This window comes from Canis lupus, chromosome 14 (assembly GCF_048164855.1).
Source record: "Canis lupus baileyi chromosome 14, mCanLup2.hap1, whole genome shotgun sequence".
Taxonomy (NCBI): Eukaryota; Metazoa; Chordata; class Mammalia; order Carnivora; family Canidae; genus Canis; species Canis lupus.
Window position 1 is genome coordinate 44,478,515 of NC_132851.1, and position 26,594 is coordinate 44,505,108.

At 37.0% G+C, this 26,594-nt stretch overlaps 1 protein-coding gene across 20 annotated transcripts in view; it reads right to left on the reverse strand.

Annotated features, from left to right (window-relative positions):
- GABRA2 (gamma-aminobutyric acid type A receptor subunit alpha2) overlaps positions 1–26,594 on the reverse strand; it is a 163,626-nt gene that overhangs the window by 21,865 nt on the left and 115,167 nt on the right. For 7 of the 20 annotated variants that reach the window (XM_072774929.1, XM_072774928.1, XM_072774927.1 and 4 more), the window contains one exon: positions 13,166–21,196. In XM_072774929.1, the coding sequence (XP_072631030.1) occupies positions 20,900–21,196 (297 nt within the window). In that variant the 3' untranslated portion in view covers positions 13,166–20,899. Of the gene's footprint in view, positions 1–13,165; positions 21,197–22,691; positions 22,851–25,658; positions 25,796–26,594 lie in introns of those variants that run through there. The other 13 variants (XM_072774936.1, XM_072774940.1, XM_072774938.1 and 10 more) reach the window with 11 other exon arrangements.

Consider the following 26,594-nt stretch of genomic DNA (forward strand, 5'->3'; position numbering starts at 1 on the left):
AGAAAAGCTATTATGCAAGCAAGAACGTTCCTCCTCCATGTGTCTCAACACATCATCACACTACAGACCGACCTAAACGAGAAGCCAGATGCCGACGAAAAATGAGCTCGGTGCATAAGTAAGCAGAACGAAGGAATGTGAAAGATTGAATATTAGTTTAAATTAAGCTTACGGTGCCTGATGCAACCATCTGGCAATAGGGATGATTTTTCAAGGACCAGGATATTCTGATGTGTTCGCCAAGTCTCCTTGTCCTCTGGTAGAGCTCAGCTGGGCACTGCAGACGTTTGCTTCTGAGGGTCTTTGTCCACCGGGCTTCTGTGGCTGCTCAGAACGCTTACATTTCAGATTTTCTGTTTTGAAATGTTGAAACTGGTAATGAGGTTAGAGCCTGGCCCATAAGACCCGGAAGATAGTTTGTCACCTACACGTGAATGTGAAACTTCTTTTTTTGACTTTTGTGTTCACCCCTCCAAGGGCTGATTTAATCCTTTGATTTTCTGTACTTTGAGATGTTAGGGAGCCTTCCTAATCGAGTCCCTAAATTCTTGAGTTGTGGACAAGATTCTGATTCTAAAATATGCCATTAAGTCAATTTTCTGATGAGCAAAAGGTCTTCCCATGGAAATGTTCAGGGTGCCATATGCGAGTTCGCTATGCAACCCCTAGAATAGCCCAAGAATAATCATTGGAACCACCTCAGAAGTGAGGACGCACGCAGCCGTGATCTGCTTGCTCAGAAGCTCAGCAAGACAAATCCCATTTTTCTTGACTTTCAGTCTGCAATTGTTATCCCATAAATAACTTCTCTTCCTTCGTACATTAGCTTTAAATATGCATACCCACTCATCCCATTATTCGTAACCTGCGTGAACAGCTGGATTCATTACAGAAACAGAACTTCCTCTTTCTTCTACAGAGAAGGAGATGAGGGAATAATTTAAAACGTTTACAACCACGAGGAGGCAAATAGGCAGGATGTGGATGCCTTTCCTGGCGTTTTGCTCTACGAGCTACTTGTTTCCCAGGGGCCAGAGCGCCCTGCGCTTCTTAATGAAGCCCAAGTGTTCTCTGTTGCTTGCCCTATAATTTTCTGGACAGAGTGAGCTGTTGTGTGTGCCAAGAGAGAACTACACACTTCATTATCTTTTCAATTGGCCTGAAAATTATTTGTTTAAAAATCTTTCCCACTGCCTCTTTCAGAAGTGTTTGCAAAAGTGATTGTTATAGATTTGCCTCTAATCACAATTTCAGAGTTGCCTCACATTCATTCTCTCCTATAATTCAGTAGGCAACTGAACTTGAAGTCTAAAATCCACCTGTCTTCCATGGCTTTGTATCTTTCCCAAGAGTTGCCCCGTCGTTATTCATCGGTATTTTGGTTCACAAACTGCTCTCTTTTCATGCATTCAATCATTCACTTTTCATTCCCATGAGAGCGCTTCACAGCGCATCTTCCGAAGGACAGATTGTACCATGCTCTTAATTTCTCCCTTCACTACCCACAAAATTATCACATAACAGCCCCGGAAATTTATCCAGTGCAGCACTTCATTGCTGATGTCATTTTAGCTTGAGGAATGCTATAATTTTAGGGTATTTTTCCGCCACATTTGCCTAGTGTACATTTCTAAAGCATTTCATCATTTAGTTCTCTAAACGTTTCTACAATTTCAAGAGCCTTATAGAGAGAGATTCAATTATGCTCTGTACATAGACAATAACATTTAAAAAATATTCTGACTTAGACCCCTCAATCCCTTTATTCTAGATCTATATAACTAACTGCTAATGAACAGGGGTGCCTGGGTGGCTCCGATGGTTAGGCATCTGTCTTTGGCTCAGGTCATGACCTCAGGGTCCCAAATTGAGCCCTGGGTCCAGCTCCCTGCTCAGTGGGGAATCTGCTTCTCCTCCCCTCCCTGTGCTCCTTGCCCCTGCTTATGCTCTCTTTCTTTCTCTCTCTCTCTCTCAAATACATAAAATCTTTAAAAATAAAAAAATAACTGCTGGGGCAGCCGGGGTGGCTCAGCGGTTTAGCGCTGCCTTTGGCCCAGGGTGTAATCCTGGGGTCTCAGGATTGAGTCCCACATCGGGCTTCCTGCTTCTCTCTCCGCCTGTGTCTCTGCCTCTCCCTCTGTGTCTCTCATGAATAAATAAATAAAATTTTAAAAAAATAACTGCTAGTGAACAAGCCAATTTGAAATACTGTTGATTTCTGACATTATCATATTTTAATGTCTGATACATAATTTTTTTCTTACCAAATAGATTCTACTTCCCACAAGCATCCTTTTCCTAGTCTTCCTGCAATATAGCAGATATAAGTTCTACCTTCCTTAAAGAATTGGCCCCCATCATCTCAAATCATTTTCTTTTTCATACTGGTTTGTAGTCATGAGCTCAAAAGGTAGTTCCCAACCCATCTCTACCTACATTAGAATTAGCAGGAAGGCATCAGAAAATGAGATCTATGTGAAGTCCTTTTTCTGCTGTTGACTAGCTTTCAATTAAAAAACAACAACAACAAACAAACAAAAACCAAAAAAGATCTGTCTGCATATAATTGTGATTTTTGGAATGTTGTGGTTGATTTGGAGCAGAGCTAACTTATACCACGTTTGAAATCAATGTCTTATGAATAATTTGGTGCAGTAGTTCCTAACATCCCATACATCAGCCTCTAAGGAGCCAGGCTAGCTAGCATCTTCATTTTTCAGACTCTTGTACTGCTAGAGATCTAGATTTGATCTAGATTCAGCTGAACAGATAAACTCACACAAGATTTGAAAAGTGAAAGTCAGAAGAATGAAGGGCATCTCCTGTTTTGTTTGTTCTTGGGAAGCACAGTCTGGAGGACTTGGAAGTTTCTCCATCAACATTAGCCATAGCTCACAGCTCTTCTAACGCCATAGGAGTTGGATGCAGGGCACAGGCTTTTTCCCAATTTGGATTGTGGATAACAGCATTCTTCTGCATCTGGGCCTAATAGCAGTTGCTTGGTTATGATGTTTAATTGTGGCAGCAGTGTTGGTTCTGGCCCCCGTGGCTTCTTGATTATAGAAGAAATACTAGTTTTCTTGGTAGCTGATCTACAGCACATCTTTGGGAAACTTGCCTAACCTAGACCTTTCTGCAGTTCCTATCCTACAGGAAATCCGTTTTTATTTTTTGGGCTCTGCATCTTTACAATGATAAGATAACTGGTGGCGAGAGGACTTTGAAAAAATAGACTCTTAAGGAAATGAGAATTTGGAGTTGGTTGAGTGACCTGGTTCACTTTTAAGAAGGCAGTGTTCTGGGCACCTGGGCGGCTCAGATGGCTAAGCATCTGCCTTCTGCTCAGGTCATGATCCCAGGACCCTGGGATTGAGCCCCACGGGGGCTCTCTGCTCAGCAAGGAGTCTGCTGTCTGCTTCTCCCTCTCCCTCTGCTGCTCCCCTTGCTTGATACATGCATGGTCTCTCTCTCTCTCTGTCAAATAAATAAATATAAACTTAAAAAAGAAAAACAAAACAGTGTTCTTACTAATGTGAGTTGGGCCATGAGTAGTCTATGACGTGCAGTGGTAAAGGGGCTACTTGAATTCTGAGTGGTAGTAGTTTTTCTGCATTGGTTGAAGTCATAGACTTCGGAGAATTATGACCTATGTTTGAAATCAGATGCTACAATATATTAATATACTAACAGTGCGATATTTGCCCTGTTATTTATCTGCTTCGATTTCCTCTTCTGTATAATAGTACTAACTTGTGGCCCTGTTATCAAACTAAATAAAATAATATTATTAAAGTACACGGAAAGATGCCCGGCAGGAGGGTTTTTCTTATTGTTGCTTCAAGTATCATCATTGCTATTGTTACTATTACTGTCGTGGTGGTTGTATTTTGTCAAGAACCGTGAAGTCTTGTTCACAAGTTAACTAGCCATGATTTCTGAATTTTCTGGTGGAAGACATGAGACTCCTGGCTCAGAGGCAGAAGGCAGTTTTTTACTCAAAGCGGTAACAATAGCCAGTATATCATCATGTAAGCATCCATTTCCTGAGTCCATTTCCTACAGAGCAATAAAAAGAGATTCAGGAGACACGTGTACACACAATGGGTTTTACCACAAGAGAGGAATTTCCAGTTCAGGGAATCTAATTTGGGGGGAGGATGAGGAATAAGCTTGACTTTCGCCCTAGAGAGAGACATTACCTTTATCATACTTGCTGTAAACAACTTGACTGTGACTGTCTCTATCTTCCAAGGCTGTTTACTATACAAACATGTCTGAAAAGATAATTTGAAACAAAGGCAGCCAGTGCCCTTGCAGATGTGCAGAAATGTGAAAGGCCTGTGGAGAATTGGTTCAAAATGATCTTCCCCTTGCTTCTAATACGGTCTTGGCTTCTGGTGAATTTTTCCACTAGTCTGTACCCCTTCATGGAGTCCTCTGATAAATCTGATAGAAGCTTAGATTATATCTGTTCACTTTATCTCATATAGCATTTCACTAAGCCTATTAGCAATGCTACTTTGAGAAACAGGATGAAGCACACGTGTAGTATTGACCTGTAGTCTTCCAGGTTCTCAAACCCAACCAGTTGAGTAAATCTTATAAAATTATCAGGGCCCATCTTAGGAAGACAGGAAATTTCCTAAGTTTTTGTATTAACCTTTACTCTTGTCCTTTGGTATTAATCCGTGTAGAACAGGCTGTATTAACAATTGCCTACTCTGCCCTGACCCTCAAGGAGGAAGTCTGAGGACTAGTCTCATATCCCTACCTACCCCAGCCAGTGAGTTGAGGGTGACCTGAATGTTTTTATGGGTCAAGGTGGTGTCATTGATCACTTCAGATAAAGTGAGGAAACAAATGTCCTACTACCTTTTCTAGTTGAGTGACTTTCATTATAGGGATAAACTGCCCTCAGGATGCATATAAATAATGAGTCAGTTATCTCTCCAGGAAACCCCCTTGAATAATGAAGGATAACCTCATTTTGGAAAGAGTTCTGTAGTCTGAAGGCTAAATGATCTACTGGCAACGTTTCCTTAAACACCTGAAGGTCTCTAAAGTGCAATTTGCTATGTTTTAAAGAGAAAGCAGGTTCATGCCTAGTTTCCATGCAAGAATTGTAGTCGTGGAGCACACAGGATTCCCTGGGGGAAAAGTATTTTTTTTTTTTTAATTTTTATTTATTTATGATAGTCAGAGAGAGAGAGAGAGAGAGAGGCAGAGACACAGGCAGAGGGAGAAGCAGGCTCCATGCACCGGGAGCCCGACGTGGGATTCGATCCCGGGTCTCCAGGATCGCGCCCTGGGCCAAAGGCAGGCGCCAAACCGCTGCGCCACCCAGGGATCCCATCCCTGGGGGAAAAGTATTATCTGCAATTGTCAGATATCTCCAGCTGGGACCTATATTATTCGAGAGGGGCACAAGATGCCAGTGCCTCTAATGTGGTTGAGAACAAAGTAAACATGAAATGACTAGGAGAAAAGTTATAATTATGAAGCATAGCTTCATCGTCATTTGGAAAACAATGAACAGAAGTATTTATTCATAATTTCTCTTGCCTTATTATATATATTTTTTCTTTCCTACTTTCTGTTTCTCTCCTCCTTTTGTCCATATTTCACATGGCCTATAGTTGTGGAGATAGGCTTTATACAGTTATGAATGTCAACATAGAATTATGACTGTACTAATGAAAGACTGAGACTGAGCACCTCCCAAAGAAAAAATTCAAAGTCTACTATTTTTTTTTTCCTTTTGGAGAGTTCTTGAAGGCACTTTTTGCTGTTCAGTATTGGCTTCATTGTGCTTTGTATGAGTTTATTGTTATTTGTAGGTTTTTAAAAAATTCTGTAAATTTAAATATGAGAAGGGTGCTTGTAGAAATAGAATAGCCAAAGCAAGCTAGTAGTAGAGTGATTTCCTATATTTTGGAAGTTTTGTTTTCTTTTTTTTAAGATTTTATTTATTTATTCATGAGAGACGAGAGAGAGAGACAGAGACAGAGACACAGGCAGAAGGAGATGCAGGCTCCATGCAGGGAGCCCGATGTGGGACTCGATCCCGGGTCTCTAGGATCACGCCCTGGACCAAAGGCAGGCGCTAAACCACTGAGCCACCCAGGGATCCCTATTTTGGAAGTTTGAAAGCTAAATATTACATAACACAAGTCCTGGATGATTTATATATGACCAATCAGATGCAATTCTGTGAGATTTGGCCAATTGATGCAAGATGAAGACTGTGCTTCTCTCTCAGCTGTTTCTGTGGGCAAGCAGAATCAATCATGGTGGTTGATTTTATTATGGTGGCAGCAATATCACACATCCCAGTGACTAACCTGATAGATGTTAAGAGACAGGACACAGAATAAGAATTTAGCTGGTAAAACTTGTATGTAGTGCAAGGTGGTCCTGGACCAAACAATATCATCCTAGCTTCCTGATTAGCAATCTTCTTGATTGTGGCAGTGGTGGTTTGGATCTTGAATAATTTCTTACTCATAGAAGAGATAACAGCCTTGTTGCCCTGGTCCTCCAGTGTAGATATTGACTTTTTTTTTTTTTTCTGAAAATTCATCCCCTATTTTATTAGCCTTCCTAACAATTCCATAGGCAATTTGAAAACTTTGTAGTAAGTCAGTTCCTGCTTAAAATACCTAGGTAGACTGTTTTCTGCAACTGAGGTAGGATTAATATAGTGCCACAGGTTTACTTTGAGAAATACTTCTTTATATTTTTATTTATGAAGTATGCACCTTTACTGCCCTATAAATTGTGACCAGAGCTCACATGAGCATACTCATGTTCTTAGAGTTTTTTTTTCCTAAAATTATATTCAATAGTTCTGATTTCTTCAAACCTAAAATCAAAATCCGTTCCTTTAGACTTTATGTCTTTGAGTACTTGTCTCCTCTCGGCACTGAATTTTTAGTTTCATATTTCAGTGTTTATGGTGATACTTGCAGTTTTTCCATGAGCAGCTAATTACAAATGAAGTGTGTTTTTTTTTTTAATAGCAAATACTAACACGATGGCCCCAGCTGCATCCTGACGTATGTAATCTGAAGATGTCTTCTAGGCGCTTATCTCTTTAATAAGATGAGTCTGCTTTGTTATTCAATTGAATAATAGAAGGCACAACTCTCACAATGAATGATTCAAGATTGAATGTTTCGGCATCATCAAGATGAAGTCACTTCCCTTTGAGCCTTTCTTTTTTTTTTTTTTAAAGATTTTATTTATTTATTCATGAAAGACACAGAGAGAGGCAGAGACACAGGCAGAGGGAGGAGCAGGCGCCATGCTGGGAGCCCAGTGCGGGACTCGATCCCAGGACCCTGGGGGTCATGACCTGAGCCGAAGGCGGGTGCCTTAACTGCTGAGCCACCCAGGTGTTCCCCTTTGAGTTTTCAAGTAAAACCTGGCTGAAGTCAATTGTCAGAGTTTCTTTTTAGGGACTTATTTGGTCCAGAAATCTGTTCACATTTATTGATCATTTAATATCTACAAAGAACTGAAGTCTGCAATAGAGCATTGGAAAAACAATGTAAGCAGAAGGTCATCTTAAAATGGTGACATTCACTTACCCATGCTGTTTCATAGGACTGAGACCACATGCAGAAAATGAAGCAAACGACACTCTTAAGGGCAAGGACCTGAGGGCAACCCATTGAGCTAGCTTCCTTGAGAACCTTCTAGTCCTCTGCCACAGATCAGAGTTTCAGCCTGGAGGTTCCCCATGGGCTAACACGATTTTTGTGAAATATTATTGAATATGTAAATTATCTATATTTACATTAACTCCTCTTGAAAATTTTATGACTGTAAGTTAATGCAAAGACCAGGGAATTTTAAATTCAAAATATTAAAAATGTGTTTTTTGTTTGTTTGTTTTTTAATGCAAGTCATGAAGCCTTAGCTCAAAAGAAACTATCCAGAATGTAGCACAGGGAGTTAAAGATGCGGAAAACCAAAAAGAGAGGCTAAGGAACATGAAACATACAATGACAAGACTTAACATATATCTAAGGAACATTCCAGAAAGGGTTGGGGGAGAGAACAGAAGAGAAAGAAGGGTTTTGAAAGATACAGTGACTGAAAATTTTCCAGCCCTGATCAAAGAAACAACCCACAGATTCAAAGAATTTCACTGAATTTCAATCACTTTTGGCAGAAGATGGCCATGATCCTTGCCATTAAGGTTACTACAGATTAATGGGGAAAACAAATATTAAGTGTGGGCAACACAGCAGACCACTGATACGAATGGGGCCGTGCAAACAAGCACAGGTTTTCCACAAAGGTGACTTGTGTTTCATGCACAGTCCAGGTCAGTGGAGGGCCATGGAAACAGCAAGAGCTTCATGCAAAAACGGGACCCCTCCCCTCCAATGCAGCTTCTATTTGTGAAATAGCTGAGAAATGCAAACACTAAATGACTCAAAGCCTCTTTGCCCAATATAAGTTTAAGAAGTGTTAAGTTTAAGAAATGTTATAGAAGTGTGTCTCTGCCTTGCTCAAATAAAATAATAAATTATAAATTATGATCTAGTATTTCAGCCCAGTATTTAAAATACTGACTGGGGCTCAGCTCAGTATCATAGAAACCGTAATTACGTGCGCTTACTAATGACGTATGCTTACCAAGTCATTAATAGTGATACCCTGGAGAAACCAAGCTCCATTCTTCTGAGCGGAAAGTGAAATGATAAAATCATTCCTTCAGAAATTAGCACTGTACTGCTGTGAAACTTGCTAATCAAATAACTCACATATATATTAAATGTGAGATGTGGCCACTAGTCCTGCATCAAAATTTCCCAAATGATAGAAAAGCACCCCAACTAATGATGTTTGAATAAAGCAGCAGCAAAACACCACATGCACAATTAACCATAGCATTCAATATCAGAAAAATGGCCAATTCTAGTGTTTGAATAAAGGGAAGACCAGGTCTTCAATTCCTGATTGCCACTTCCCAAATTCCAAGAGTAATTATTTTGTCGCAGTCTTCTGCTACTAAAATAAAATTGTATTCTCAAAATCTGATTTCATCTTACCTATTTTATGTAATGTTAGTGTTCTCCAGCTTGCATTATGAAGGGTAATGAAGACAATGAAAGTTTTCTAGTTCCTTCTGGTTCATCAATAGGGACTGTATTTCCTTCACTTACAACAGGTGTTCCAATTCCACTCCGCTCATCTCGTCCCCTCGTTTGGGCTCTGTTCATGCAGCTGGGACATGTTGTTTGTGGTTGCTCTATACTATTCCTTGCCTGAATAATTTGTTTGATATTAAGCTCTAGTCTCTATCTAGTCCTGGAAACAGGGAAGGCAAAAATCCTAATTCCATGGAGAGCGCTTTGATATCTCAGTCTCTTTCTTTCTGAATCCTCTAAAGCAAAGATGACATAAAAGTTTTGTCTTCTTGGGATCCCTGGGTGGCGCAGCGGTTTGGCGCCTGCCTTTGGCCCAGGGCGTGATCCTGGAGACCCCGGATCGAATCCCAAGTCGGGCTCCCAGTGCATGAAGCCTGCCTCTCCCTCTGCCTATGTCTCTGTCTCTCTCTCTCTCTCTGTATGACTATCACAAATAAATAAATAAAAAAATTAAACAAACAGAAAAAAAAAGTTTTGTCTTCTTATATATGGAATAAAAAATAATTTCATTAAAAAACTGAATTCATAGTAGCAGAGTAGAATGGGGGTTAATTAGAGCCTGGGATGTGGTGGAAAAACGGGGATTAAAATATAGAGCAGTGGTTGCCAGGGGCTAACGGAAGGGGGCTTGTGGGGAATAATAGTTTAATGGGTATGGAGTTTCAATTCTGCAAGATGAAAGGAGTTCTGGAGATGATGGTGGCGATGTTTGCACAACAGTATGAATATACTTAATACCACTAAACTGTACACTTAAGATGGTTAAGGTAGTACATATGTTATATATATTTACCACAAAAAAAATTGGAAAAAAAAACACCTATGGAACCTCTTCTACATCGTGTGATGAAAACATCATTCTTTTTCACTTTTTTTCCAACAAGAAGAATTTTTTTCTATCAGACTGTATTTCCTAATAAATTTCTTTGGTGATGAAAAACATTTGTCTTCTAGGAGGACCCCACTTCTACATCAGGACCCACTTACCTGAGTCACCAGTCACCTCCATTCGTCTTGAGGGGCAATGCTGATAAGGGCAGTGGTCATAAAGAAGATGACTTCTCACCCCAGTGTAAACTAAGCACACGTTAACTTTGACAGTGGAGATGTCTACGTCAAAATCGATGAAAGTCCTGTGTTCTCTGCTCTCCTCCATGCTCATTATATTTTTAGGTTACATAGATGATGCAGACATATGCACCTTAACATCTCAGTTACAAATTTTAGCATCCGTAAGTAGTTGATTTGTATCGAATGGAAAATATAATGGGATATATAAGCACTGGGAACACTAGTCTTTTAATTGTCCTTTTTTTTAATGTATTTTTAAATGTTTTCATTAATGGAGTCTTCCATTAATGAAAGTATAAAAGTCTTCCAAAGTATAAAAAAGTATATTATTTGAGTGTAATAGCCAGTATTTGAGGTGTATGCTGAACCTTTGCCCCTCTTCAACACTGCCTTCTCCCCGCAGAGAGGGTTGGGCTCAGCAGCTGTGTTTATCTTTTTTACTTTATTTTTTTTAAAGATCTTATTTATTTGGCAGAAAAAGAGAAAGAGAGAGCAAGCGCACAAGCAGGGGAAGCTGCAGAGGGAGAGGGAGAAACAGACCCCTTGCTGAGCAAGGACTCTGGGATCATGACCTGAGCCAAAGATAGACGCTCAACCCACTGAGCCACCCACGTGCCCCTCTTTTTTACTTTAGATGATAGAGCTGATTGAACCAAAATGCTCTGATCAGACTAGTTATTGTACTAAGAAATTTGAATGGAGCTCCACAGGCACTGAGTAGTTACTCTAACACATCTGTAAAGCCCGTAACCCAGTCCTACCTTCCCTGACTTCGGAGGCTTCAATGGTCACTCTGAGCCACCATCTATCCTTCTGCTGTGTTCCTTCTGTGTTCAGGGTAGCTGGAGGCTGCTCTTGCTCTTGGGCAAAGGAGTCATGGCAAAGATGCTGACTCAAGAAGCAGCCCTAACTTTCCGTAAAGTACTGGAACTTCAACACAACCTAGAGCTACCTGGAGGAGCTAAAATGTTCATTATCATTCCCGGCTAGGATACTGGAACATCCAAAAGAGGAATGTAATGATCAATAGTAGGTAAAGTTTAAAACAAGAGAAAGAATAAGAGAATGATGAACACTTCCTCCCCAGGTACAGACCCTGTTGTCTGGCACGAAGTGGAGTTTGACATAAGCCTTGGGGTGACCCCTACACACGCCCATCGTGAAGTCTTCCTGTAAAGCCCAGGGGGCAGGCGTGATGACTTTCAAAGACTGAGCAGTTCTTTCATTTTTACATTTATCTGAGATTTCATGAGCATTTTAGTTTGGAAGGAGAGCTAGCTTTTAAACAGTTAAGTGTACAAGCAATTCAAAACGGATATTTTTCAGTTATTAGTTTAGATGTTTTTACGTTTCCAGAGGTGAAGGCAGAATTTAGAAATTCTTTGAAAGACTATTTTTATTGATTCATGGAGGAAATGTATAAGATTTTAAACCATTAAAATGGAATAAACTGTTCCACAGGAGTGAATTTTCCAGGTAAATGGACACCAATTAATCAAAGCTTCCAAATGTGCATTAGAGAAAGGTTAACATTTTAAAAAATATTCATTTTTTTCATTTCTTAAACCAAGAACCTGGGATAAAATCAACATTTTCTCAAGGGGCAATCAAGGGATGTAATGCTATTTTTACCACTTGCTTCTAGTGGTTCCACTTTTCTAGTTTTCTGTCTATATCAGAAAACCTTCAAGAGTTAGTATTGACCCCAGACCTGAGAATATAAGCCTTTTTCCATGTGGCAGTGTAACAATCTTCAGGGACTACTATTATTTGAGTCTTATTGCTTTCTCAGCAGTTTTCTGGGTTTTACATTTTAAAGATGGGACAAAACTCCTAACTCCAGAGAAAGCCCTTTGAAACCTCACTTGCTTCTTTCCTGAATTCTTGAGAGCAAAGGTGACATAAATGCTTCCATTGATGGCATGCTTTCATCTACATGAATTTGACGGAGCCTGGACTCTAAATTGGTGCTGGGGAAACTGGCTGAATACTGTTGAAGAACGTAGCATTTTGCTGGCTATAATTTTACTGAGATGTGATCATGGGGCATCTCAGGGTAAATACCCTCGATATTTAAATTGAGTGCACTTTCCCTCAATTTAAGTAAATTAAATAGCAGCAAAAACATGTTCATCTAAATAATTTTTTAAAGACTTAATTCAAAACCATAGGCTGAAAATGACATTTGTCATGTACACACATTCATATTGTTCATAATTAACCACAGGGTACAAATTATAGGGTGTTAAATTAAGAGTAAGAATAATTCTAATCAATTGCTTATTATATTTCAAGAATGAATACTGTTATGTAAAGTTTGATATTGTCACTTAAATTCACTAGATTATATGAAAAATTAACCTGTAACATTCATTTCACTTTATGGTCGTTTCTTTTTTCTTTACTAATATAGATAAATTAAAAGCTTTTGGACAAGCTGTGTAGGACCAATGTTTTTGTTTATTTGTTTTTTGAAAACTCAGGTGAGAGGTGCTTGGGTGGCTTGGTTGGTTAAGCTACTGACTCTTGATTTCAGCTCAGGTTATGGGGTGAGGGTTGTAAGATCTAACCCTGGGTCTGGCTCCATGCTGGGTGGGGAACCTGCTTCAGATTCTCTCTCTCTCTCTCTCTCCCTCCCTCCCTCCCTCTCCCTTTGCCCTTCCACCTCCCCATTCTAAAAGGAAAGCAAAAAACAAAAACAAGTCCTCAGGTGATTTTAAAATGTGGGTAGACTTGAGAAATATTACATGAGAACTTACCATGTTGATAAAAATTGCTTTGCTATCATATCCTTTTTACTTTTAAAAGTATTGCATTTCAGTGATACTTGCAATAATAATTGAATAGGTCATTTAAATAATATTGCATTAAATTAAGAGAATAAGAAAGCTGCAAGATTCCCCATTTTACAAACAGAATGATGAACTTGAGTCTATCTAACAAAAAAAGTTATTTATTTTATTGAATGCTGTCATGTAAATGTGAACTTTTATGATAGAAGGTAGTCAATTTTCTGGGTGAACTTATATTTTCCACAGCACCACTTTCTTGACGTGTTAAAGGAATCCACATTAGCAATTCATGAACCCCCCCGCCCTAAAATTTCAGGGTAGGTTTATACTTTCCTTGTCACCTTATAGCTTTTTATTTTAAAAAGAAATATGGAAATTAACAACATTTAAAATTGCTATTACAAAATACCACTGTTATATCCCAATATAAAAAAATCACATTTACAATAAATTTAATTCTTGTAAGCAAACATGTATGAATGACCAGAGTACAAAGAACACAATTTTCAGATCAAATATATTTAAATTAATTTTAATAAATACAAAAAGATAATGTTTAGCATTAATTTGCATGTGATTGCTTAGGTTTTTGTTTTTTGTTTTTTTGTTTTGTTTTGTTTTTTTAGACAGCAAGCATAATGGCACATTCAATAACGGTCAAATTATCTTACATATGTGAAAAATAGTGACTTTTCCCAATTACAACAAGGTCACAAATTACAAATATTATTAGCTCTCGAATGATTTTCTCAAACAAGAAAACCTACCATACAAGTATACTGTCACCCAGAAAATTTCAAATTTCACCTAATGTGAATATTTAAAGTTTAGGGTTGGAGCTGTATCATGCATTCTCTATGCATGTAATTTTTTTATTTATGTGTAGCAGGGGGAAAACACTTCCTTTCTGAGTTTTTTTTTCTTCTCCAAATTTAGCAACAGATAAGAAGCTTTTGTAAGTTTTCACGCATGTCAACTCTAAAGGGAATATTTCATGAAAGGTCACATTTCTCATTTTACAGCACATCAAAACCTGAATTTGTATCTGCTCAGAAGAAGATGGAGAAAAACAGGATACCAACAAACTTGAAATCAATTATGGAGCAGGCACCTAAGATTAATAAGTAATCAAGGACTTATCCTGGATGGTAAAGTTTAATTCATAAAAATTGTGGCTCGAGGTTCAGTTTCATTTAGGCCATTCTAATCATACATTAGACTTCTTCACATATTATGCAGAGTCTAGAACACAACCAAGTGCTTCAACTACTATGTTAGTATTTTTAAAATAAATAAATGAGAACGAATCTACCAGCCATTATTTCTAAAGTAATTCTGTATCTAAATCCTTTGCTTTCCTAAATCATTTGTTCTCACAAATAAACTTTGTTGGAAAGACTCATATTTATACACTAATATTAAGGCTGGAATTAGCAATGTGATGGTAAAGTAAGTCTTTTAAAACGAAGCATGACAAACTGAAATTTTCACATCAACTGAGCTATTTCAACACTAACAGTCCCAACTCTGACATGAATTTAGGGTCAGTTTAGATTTTTTTCCATTAATAGTAGCTTGCAATAAATGGATGAAATCAATACATAATCCTTTAAGTCCAATGAGTTTAAATGTCATGAAACCAACCAACCATCTAGCAAATAAAACAAAACCTCTCTGACCCCCTAACAAGACTGGAAAAAAAATGGGGGGGGGGGGAAGAAAAACACAAAATAAAGAATGTGTTTAATCAATTTTAAGCATTTTTATACACTATCATTGCCCATGGTCCAAAAAATAAAAATGTAACATACTCCTAGAAACTAAGTTGTAACCAATGTTTGTGAATAACTAGTTTCACAAAAATGGTTTCTTGGTTGCTGTATGGTTCAGTGTTTGCTTGGTTTGGCATATAGAAAAGCAGATAGTGGACTTTTCAATGGATCGATGATCCCCAAATGGCATGAATATAAATTTGAATTAAAGCAAAGAAAAATACAGCTTTAAAAAAATTTTGTCTAAAATATGTGTTAGACTAGCATGTTGGTGTGCTATATAGAAATTCTAAACTTCCAGAATTTTAAGAATCACACAGTGATTTCCGGTTGTTGTGAGGACTGAACGAGGTACTCTATGTGAAGGGCTTGGAATTTTGACTAGCATGTGATGAGCTCTTGTAAGAAGAAACTCAGAACCATTTCAATTCAAAAAGGTATGAGACTAACCAGTAATGAACACAGATGACTAGGTATTTGCATATGATTAACCAGATATTTAACTTAATGAAACCTTTCACAAACCTCCATTTACAAACTTGGAATTCAAAGATTTTCCTATCCTGCCTTACAAACAGAATTGTGAAATCATTTGAGCCAACCAGAAATACATCAGAAAGATGTTCACAACTTTATAGGAACACTATTTCTAACCATACGTGTGGCTCAAGACTAAATTCCAGTAAGTTTGTTATGGATCTATTGAAAAAAAAAAAACTATGGAGTACGTTAATTGGTAGTTAATAAGAGCTACACTTGAGATTGGATCCAATTAATAAAATAAATTGTTTAGATTTCATAAAATTATCCGAATTTCTCAAAATGTTCTTTCACACCTGAAAATACACACACACACACACACACACACACACTCACATACACACACACACTTCTAATCAAATCTAAGAACTTACTGAGTGTTCTTTGGGACATTACTATAAACTGAAACATCTATGGGTTATCCTTCCCTACTGGCAATAATATTAACTGATGGTATGTATCAGCAACAACATAAAATGATTTAACGTGTGGTATATAATTATGTATATGAGAAAATGTTCTTTATATATATACAGACAAATATAGAATATTTCAACTAAATAAAGTTGAAAACAGTGGTATAAATATGTTGGATGATTAAGAATTTTTAAGAAAAACATGATACAAAATTGTTAGAAGAAATAGATTTTGAGTAATATTTTGATTACCTTTCCTTGTATGCCTTCACATGAACTTCATTTCTCTTAGTTATTTTAATCATGATGCTTACCATGATGGAATCGTAACTGTTAAACATTTCTGCGTACACTTCTGCATGTTTAATTTCTCCCTTTTCTTGGGAGTTAAAAAGGGAAAATGCTTCACTAAGTTTAATTAGCAACAGCCTCATTTTTTTCTAGTGGGCTTTTCTCTTTGATATTTCTTTCCCTGTTTTTGAGGTCTTGAATTAGTTGTTGAATGATGAAAACAGGAGTGATTACACTAACGGAAAACAGTAGTATCTTTTATACAAATGTTGGTTATAAAAGATTATAGATATTAAAAATTTCATTTTGTACTGGATTTCATCTTTTAAAGTATGATTTCAAAAAAGAAAAAAGATCATACTTGTGCACACTGTTATGAGTGATTCTGATACAGTGTCTCTGGTTTCCAAGCATGGATATTAAAAATAACCACAGCCCTCCCCAGTTTAAATGGTACATTTCGATATACTCTGGATTAGTAAGAGGAAAACCCATGGTGCCTATGAGACCTCAATTAAAAGGAATATAAATGCACTACAGAATAGCAATGGGTCAGCTTGATTCCCTCGAAATTCTGTACCTTTTTATATAAATCTTGCCATTTGCAACAACTGGATGGAACTGGAAGGTATTATGCTAATAAGAAAATTAACTCAATCAGAGAAAGACAATTATCATATGATTTCATTCATATGTGGGATTTAAGAAACAAAACAGAGGAGCATAGGGGAAGGGAGGGAAAACTAAAGATGAAAGCAGAGAGGGAGACAAACCATTAGAGACTCTTAATCATAGGAAACAAACTGAGGGTTGCTGTAGGGGAGGGGAGTGGGGGGATGGGGCAACTGCGTGGTGGGGATGAAGGAGGCCATGTGATGTAATGAGCCCTGGGTGTTCTACGCAATTGATGAGTCACTGACCTCTACCTCTGAAACTAATCATACACTATATGTTAATTAATTGAATTTAAATTTTAAAAAAATGAAAATAAATGTACTACAGGGTAGCAATGGATCAGCTTGATTCCCTTGAAATTCTGAATCTTTTATATGAAAAAAAAAATCTTCAAATTGCTTCAAAAATACACAAATGCATGTAGGAATGCCAGAAGACTAACAACAGGGACAACCTATACAGTTTGGTGTTTGGTAAACCTATTCATATTAATAAACCTATTGACATGGTCTCGGATTTCAAGTTGAATAATAAACATTTCAGTGTTTCATTGGCATTGTCTGAGACATCAGGAATGGAGCATTTGAAAAGTCTTAATAGATGCTGAAGAACCATGACTTTGCAAAAGGTGACTTGACTTACTTCCCTTGTCCTCCCATTGAAATGATACCAGGCCACGCCAAAGTACAGTATTCACAGAGCGTTGGCGCCCCTCTAGAATCTATGATACCATAGCAGACAGAGTTCAGTTCCCTAGCCAGGAATATAAAAAGAATCGCATCATAAACACACAAGGGAGATATAACAAAAATATGAGTGAGATAATAGCGTCTGTGTTCTTTTTAAATAAACCGTGAAACATTTAGGAAAAAAAAAAAAAAAGGAAATATCACTGAAGGGATCACTTATCCACACCTGAGATAAATTCGAGAGAGATCCCTGAAGATAGCTAAATAGTAACACTGGCATTTTAAAAATCACTGACGTTTAAAATCACTACTAAATGGTTATATTTGTTCCATTTTTGTTTTAAAAAATAGGAACACAAATAGGAGGAAAAAACAAAGCAGCCACTATCGTAACACACTCATGATCTTATAACTTATTTGAACAACTCTCAGTGCTAAATTAATTCATGTGTTCCATTTAGCCTTTGATCTTAGGTCTTTAGAAAAAGATGGACTTTAATTTTCAACTAAATTCTGTGGGTGTGATATGAATGTTAGTAACATCATCCCCCATGGCATGGACATAGTAGGAGGTAAAAAAATATTTGTTGAATAAATATTAGCTGAATCAGAGCAGCAGCTATACAATAAGGAGACTTTATCTCTGTATATGCACATGTATTTATCTACATTTTGTACATACCATAACTCTTTATGTCAAGATACAACTGCATAAAATAGGCATCATATTATGGGCCAAGGAGACCTCTGTTGGTTTATTAAAAATGTATTTCCTGAAAAGTTGGTCTTATTTTAATAAATTCATGTCACTTTTATTTTGCATCTTCAGACCAGTTTATGGAAGGGAGAATAATTGTAAACACGATGGTTCTTTCTATAATTTAAAATCATTTTCCATGGAGCAGCCTCCCTCTCTCCAGTAAGACCAAAAGCTCCCTTTGATTTATCTAAACTTTAAAAGATTAAGAAGTGCATTAAAAAACACAGCAAAGTGGCAAAATAAGAGAAAATTCTGATCTACATTACCTGAAGATCTGAACTTTAAGGATATTTTTAAGCTCGAATGGGATTTTGGCTATTGAAACTAAAAATAAGAATGACGATAACTTTTCTGGCCAATCTACCATAAATGTTAATAAAACTGGTGCCATCAATGTAGGTGCAGCCCTTTGTCAAAGGTAAAGATGAGTCTTTTCTGTTGTCACACAGAAACTGCTATTTACAACTATTTTTTACATATGTACACACTTATAAATTTGTAATTTATAGTCCGACATTAAGGGGGAAATGTATAAAAAAATAAAAAATAAAAAAGGGGGAAATGCATAACTTATAAGAACAATATTTTTAAAGTGTCTAATAATGCATACCATACAGAGCATTTTTATTGCTTGCCCTCAAAAGCATGGTGCACTTTCTTAGACTCTTGCACACTTTCCTAAACTCTACAGAGGGTCTAGGCTATACTTAAATGTGTAGGAAAATAGGATATGTTCCATTTCAATGTATAAATAAAGTGCACATGTTAAAACTATTTAGATGAGAAAGAAGCTCTAACTGGAAGGGAATTAAAGAAATACATTTATTAGCTCATGTAACAATTTTATTAAGGATTATGGATTACCTTTGGTGAGGGAATTTTTAATGTCGAGGCTGTCTTCACGGCAAATTCTGTTAATAAGATGCATTTTGTGACCTTGGTATTAATACAGTCATGCAAAGCACATAATAGAATCACACTAAAACAAAGAAAATGAAAAAAAATGAAATTTAAACGAGGCAAATGAATAGCAATTTTTGTTGTGATTTTTCTTATTTCCATAAGATACTCCTTTTATTTGATTTTATGAACATACTTATTTATGCACTATACTGAAATACTGTACAAAACTGCAAGAAATGCCACTATTGGACTACTTATGTTTCTACAAAAACACCATCATAAAGGTGTATCTATTAGTAAAAGTCAACTAATAACTGCTAATGTAGATGTGAGTTAAAAGGATTTTGGATTTGCCAAAAATGTTAAATCTAGGCATGAGACACAATTGTTAACCTCTATTAATGCATTTCAGGGGTATAGAGAGTATATTTTAAATATTAAAAGAAAAATGAATTTTGCTCATTAATAATTAGTAGTTATATAAAATTGCAAACTGGTTTCCGATTTAGCTATTTGTGTGTGTGTGTTCTAATTTAGTTAATTAGTGTGTGCGTGTGCGCACACTCGTTTATGTGTGTGCGTGTGAATTAATCCACAATCTGTTGGTGAGGCTTTAAAGTTTCTGTTTAAAAATGTTCAACTCTTACCAAAACCTCTTCTGGTATACAAAGCTGTTGTAAATTTGAGTCAGTTTAATTTAAAGTTGCAATTTACAAAAGCAGATTTACATTAATTCTTATCTGAAAGCACTGCTTCAAGACAGAAAAATGTGCCAACTAACTGCCCTTTCCTTTGTAATTAGTGGCTTCTGAGTCCTGATGACGAGAAGCCTTAAGGCAAAATTTGCAGTAAACAGGAAAGAGGAGAATCGTGTAAGTGCTCATTGATACGCTGGGACACCTAGGAATTCTCACCGGTGGGAGTTTTTGGCACACTTTTCTAATCCAGTATGAACGTTGCTCCACAGCAGCCAAGCTGGATGCTTTGTCCAGTCTCCAGCACCAAGAAAATTTAGCTGATCAATTTCGATACAACACATACCTGGAAAGGGTAAGACACGTTTGTCTTTTTGTTTTTTTATTATTTTTTTAATTTAAGGTAGTTTCCAATGATTAAAATAACCTGTAGGATTTTAATTATCACTCTCAAATAAACTCTGATGCTAAAATGTAATGACCATGACATTCTGATGGTTACTAAATTCTAGGCATAATTAACATCCTGTCAGGAGTGACTCGTAATTATTTGAGCTTGTCATGCGGTAACATGTGCTATAGATGCTACGCGGAGTAATTAAAAGCTGATTTCAGGTCTCTAGTTTTTCTTCTGATGTGTGCTAAGCTTCCAATTACACTAGCAGGGATTCTGAGCACTTAATGAAGGGAATTGATGTCGCAGATACGAGGTTCTGGGACTTGGGAGGACTCGCCTCAGAAGGACAGTGTTAAGTCACGTAAAGGGCAACAGTGGAAAATAGTCCTATTTAAGACCTAACTCAAAAGAGTTCACAAAGTGTGGTATAGGATCCCATCTTCATCACTGTTGGAACAGTAGGAAACAAGTCAGGTCATGTGAAATCCACTTTAAACGAGTTCCCGGGATCAATCTTTCAAAAAGGCAATGGCTCTTTGGGTATGGGGTGCTCTCTGCCTGCGGTGCCACAAGGTAGCAGGTGCGTGTCTCCGTTAGAGGTCTACTGGTGAGCTCGGTGGCTATATACACACTGTACATGTTGGCTCACAAATTAGCAGTTATTAGTCAGACTGTACATAGCAAAACAAACAAGGTTTTATGTCGCTATACATCCCAAAGATAACCTGCGTCTAGATTCAAGGGCTGACCCCTAATACAGGTTCTCTGTTTAAATACGTAGCCCAGTAAACTAGATTAAAGGTACCAAACAAAACTGGGAAAACTATCCTAGACATTCTATCGATTTTGCTAACACTGTTGAAGGTTTTCTTGGCTTCCGCTGGCTTGTTTTCCGGCTTCTTATTGGGTTCTGGCGTGGTTGCGCTCTTGGAGATGGTGGACAGAACTGGGTCTTTTGAAAGATTCGGGGCATAATTGGCAACAGCCACCGCGTAAGCATTGTTCTGTATCATGACAGAGGCTTTTTCTTTTTTCTATTGGAAAATAGAAGAATTAACAGAATGTGGGTTGAGCCTGCTACTTAACGTTTTCCAAACTCCAGTTCAAATTCTGAAGAAAAGTATCTTGATTAAACATCATTATCCACTAGAAAGACGAAATCTAGGAAAATAAAGGAGTCCTAAAACCGTAAGGAAAAGTCCCAGAGTAAAATCAATGATTATCATTGTCCTGGAGAACCATTTTTTGTTGTCATTTACATGAAAAACAAACAATCAAAGCCACGCATTTAATAAAGGACGCAACATTTGGACTCTTACAAGTTATTCAAATATTGGTTGAATGGATGAGGGAATGAATAAAAGAAATGTAGACATATTTTAACAAGAGGAATGACCATCTACAATGCATGACCTCAATTTGCAAATAAAGAAATTTAACTTCTTTAACTAGGTAATAGGATTTCTCTCTTTCATGTCGAATGCTTTACTCATATGGTGGGACAATGACAATGAACAGTTGGCGATGAAATAAGTATTAAAAATACGGGAGAAAGATAAAATACAAACTTCGCTTTTTAGCCTAGCTCATCCGTAACCTGTTTCTCCTCATAATCCCCACCCAGTCTATCTAACTCACAATTATCTCCTGCCTGGACCAAATAACATGTATTGTGCTATCCCAGCTTCATTTGACCTCATCCAATCATTAGACACGCTCCAGCCACAGGGATTTTTTTTTTTTTTTTTTTAAAGACAGAAATGGGATCATGTCATCCCTCAGCTTAAATCTCTTAAATACTATCTCATAGAACTGAGAATAAAATCAATAGTTCTTATCATGGCTTCTTTTCTTTGTGAATTATATACCAGTCCCATGAAATAATTTCTTTTTTTTTTCTTTTTTTTTTTTATGCCTTTGGTCATGCTACTTCCTAGCCTGGAGTGCTCTCCCTCCATCCTCTTTTCATGTCATCAATCCACCTTCATCCTTCGGTCTTGGCTTAGTCTTGGTCCTCAAAAAGGCCTCCCTAACCACTCTATCTAGTACAGTTTTTTTGGCCATCTGCACTCTTCACAGTACTCAGTTTACTTCCATCGTGGCATTTTTCAAACTGTGTAAATCCTTTCTTTAGTTGTGGGATTATCTGATTGACATCTTCCTTTCTCCTTAGAATCTAAAGTCAATAAAGGCTGGTGCTACTTGTATACCATTATAAACTTCCACTTAGCATGATGCCTTCCACCAGGTAGGCACATAATCTGCAGCTGAATTAATGAACCTGAAAATATAAATAGCATTTACCTGCAATGTCTATACTATTATAAAATGTCTTTTTAGTTATCTAAATGCAAACAAAATCGAGCCAGCTATGAATCATTCAAAATAGTGAAGAGTGTAAGTCAACGGATTTAGAGGACCAATTGCCCTAGAACACAATTTTGAATACCAGTTATTTTCAATTAAGAATTCTCAAAATGTTCAGGTAAAATGAGACGATAAAAGGAGCTCTGAAAGTCCCAAGAGGACCTGAACACAAGCCTGGTTTTCCTGTCCTTCACTGTCATCGGGTTTCTCCTCCTCCTCCTCCTTCCCTTGCAGATGAGGCCTTCTTCCTCACCCAGCTGGAGTACAGAAGGAGAGGGGTTGAGGATCTACCATCATGAACACCATGCAACAGCTTTTCTTCTGTAAAGACACGTGTAGTTCCCACGTTAATCCCCAAGTGCATGACCGATAGCCAGATGACAGCTAACACATTTGAGCACTAGATGTGTCAGGCTGAGTGTTTGGCCTGAGAGTGTCATTTGTAAAAACTTCACTATGGGAGAGGAGGTAAATTCGACTATTAACCCCATGTTACAAATCCCAAAATGGAGGCTAAAGAAGTTTCTTGACATAACCCAGTCACTTGCCTATGAAGTGCCTGAAAAAGCACGCAAACTCAGATGTGTGTGACCATCTAAACCTCTGCTCCAAACACCATACTACATGACTTTCTCTTTGAGGAAGGTATCTGAAACCTGGGAATACACTTCGTCTTAAATTTTTCCAGTTGAAGTCTGTATCGCTAGGCCAATCTTCTAAAAAGACTCTATAAACCATTAAGTAAGTATGTAACATACAGTGTTTAGATTATCATTATATCAATTCTACCTAAACATCATTGAAAACATTATCAAATTGCATTTAGAATTTGGACCTTGGAAATGTTCCTGAACCTCTCCCTGCTTCAGCTTCTAGTTAAAAACAAAACAAAACAAAACAAAACAAAAAAAAAAGGAGGTAATTAGACCAAAGCCATAATGAACTGTTGTAAGAATTAAATGAACAAATGAGTATTCAAACCACAATGAAAAACAGTCTCTTAGTGGAGAGTATTAATGGCTATAAGTCTATCACAAGCTAAACAATGATTACTGGCTTATCAGATATATAGACAATATATTTTATATATTTGGAAGAAGACATAAACATTGCATAGAGGAGCTCAAAAAAGGTATCTTGGAAGAGGGATATTTTAGTTAGGTCAGGATTTATGGTGCATGGTTTAGATATCTTGACAAAGAAACACAAATGTGAATGTCCTTTCTTACAAGAGGGATATACAGATGAATAGAACTCTGACTGACTCTTACCTACACCCTTCCTGCCCGACTTGAGTATCCTTCAGTTGTATAGAAACCCACAGATGATGCTAAAATTATTTAACAAATTCTGAAACAGAGACATTAACAAATCAGAACTGATACTCTGACCAATCTGAATGAATATCAGCTGTAAACACCCAGAGGGCTGTACCGGTATAAAACCAGCCAAATATCACCCCTGCATGTTTGTATGTTGGTTGGTTGGCTTGTTTTTTCATCCCAACACTCTGGATACTATAAAAAGCAGTATTAAAAATAATTTTAATATATGTTTGTAACTTTTATTGACTTAGCAGAACAAAATTTCATATTTTTCTTCATTGTTCAAAGGATGGCTTCAATTTCTGAATGTAACTATAAACTTCAGAGGCAGGTTCAAGTACCTGCCAAGATGATGGCTTGGTTTCACAATGCTCTCTCTTGGAACTTGGAAACTTGGTTATTTTCAGAATCAATAGTGCAACAGTCACGAGCACTATCTTTAGTCAAACCCAGTGGTTGGCACCTGTAATTTCCTACCAATTCATTAAATGAAGCACAGGGCACCCTCAGGGTGCTCAACCTTCTCAATTCCCAGCCACAGTCCAGGAAAGCCTTTCTGGCTCAGCTCTTACAAGTCTTGTTTTAAAGAATAAAATAACTCTCCTCAGTCCATTTAAAAGTAATTGTCACAAATCTACAGTAAAGCAAATTGTTCCTATTTAAAATTATTAATAACATGCATATGGAGGAAAAATTACTATTGAATTCATAGCTGATTTACAGTTCTCAGATCTGCTAAAGCAGAGCACATAGATTAAGTCCACATAATATATCCTACTACTGTTCTTTGTAAGAAACAGATCTGCTAGTGATAGCACTAAAAAATATTCCGACTCTAGGCCATCACTAGAGATATTACCTTGCCCTATCCATTACTAACTTCTATTAAAAAGAACCAAATTGATATATTATATTATAAATCTTCTTCGAATATCATGCAAACCTCTGATCAAGGCAGACCATCAGCAGGCTAGTAGTTGGGCCAATGACTTTTGCCTAATTCTACTTTATTCAGTGCAACCCTTAGCTTACACTCAGGCCCTTGGAGCCTTGAAGACAAATCATCCAATAAAGTCTACTGTTGCATTAACTGTTCAAACCAGTAGTACTTGCCAGAAGATAATTTTTTTTAATGCTCACGTCCCTATATAAAATTTTTATTTATTTTGAGTATTAGGCAAGCTCTGACGGTTCACACTACCTAATTTCTCATAGTCTAATTTTATCATTCTGCATTTCTGCAGTGAGTGTCTTAGGTAGGCCTCTTCATATAAGAATAAGGCCAGGTATAGCTGAAAATATAAGTAAAGAAAACAATGTTAAATATGAAGAATGAAACCAAACAGGAGGAGAATGGGGGAAAAGAAGGCACATGGCTACTGCTATTTTCTACTAATTTTAAGTGACTCTTAGGCTTTTGTCACCAATACAAAGATGACTGACATAATATCTCTCACCAGAATTCTTACCCACTTATGTTTCACTAGGCTTCTCTACCTACATATTCCATAGGTAATTAAAACAGAAAATATCCAGAAATGAATTCCAGTTACTTGTACTTCCAACCTAATTCTGCACACCCTCTTATATTCCCTGACCTGTGAATATAATACCACAATGAATGTGAATGATACCACAATGGAGCCAGGAACTGATCACCAATCTACACTGACCCCCTAGTCAGATCCATTTTGCATCAACTCCACTTAAAATCACTTCTAACTGCAATAACTAGTCCTTCCAGGTGCTGCCATAGCACCCTAGTGTTTGTCTCAATAATGCCACATATACTTTTTTCACTTACTTTTTTTTCTTCCACTCAATGGTAAGCTCCTTGAAAGTATAGACTGTGCAATGCAGAGCTCCTAGCATAGTTTCTGGCACAGAAAAGGCTCAAAAAAATCTTTGTTTTAGAATGAATGACATGTACAAGAATGATTCCTGTGACAAAAAATGTATTTAGATAATATATAATATATATATGAGCATAAAGCATTCTATAGAGTAGGTCTTTATTAGATTGATAAAAACTAGATTCCCATACTGTGTCCTATAATTCTGGTATGTAAATATCTTGAAAGTCCTCAATTTTGCCATTCTACATGTTTTTGGAACTTGTTTTGCTTGTAATTGAGACTGATACAGGTGGGAAGGGGAAAAATATGACTAACCGCAAAATCAGTAAATTGGTTTTTTTACACATTATTTGGGAAAAAGAGTAAAATATGCTGCTATAGAATTTGTTGGTGCTGTTACTGAAGTGGAATGAAAAGGAAATCTAGTCCATGCTAATCAAATTTTCTATTTTTTAAACAATGTTTTTTAAAAGTCAGAATATTCTGAGTTTATTACTTCATTAGAATGTCTGAATATATATTTAAGATTCAAAACTTAAAATCGGAAAAACCTAAGATTGGAAAACTCCTGATTATAGAAATCAAAATGTCTTAAAACATGGGGCAAAACACTCTCAGCTTCCTTAGAGTATTAGATAAAATTATGTTAATAACTTGAGCAAACGCTCTAAAATATAGCCATCTATTAGCAAAGTGATCTGGGATATGAATAAAAATAATAATCACATGGTTTCAGAGTTGAAAGAATCACAGAGATTGTCCTTCAAATAAGGAAATGGAGCTCTCATAAATGTAACACTAATAAGACAGACTTTGGAAAAAATCCAAGGTAGCCAAAGTGTCAAATTTCTGCTCTTGCTATATATATACCATGTTGCTTTTTT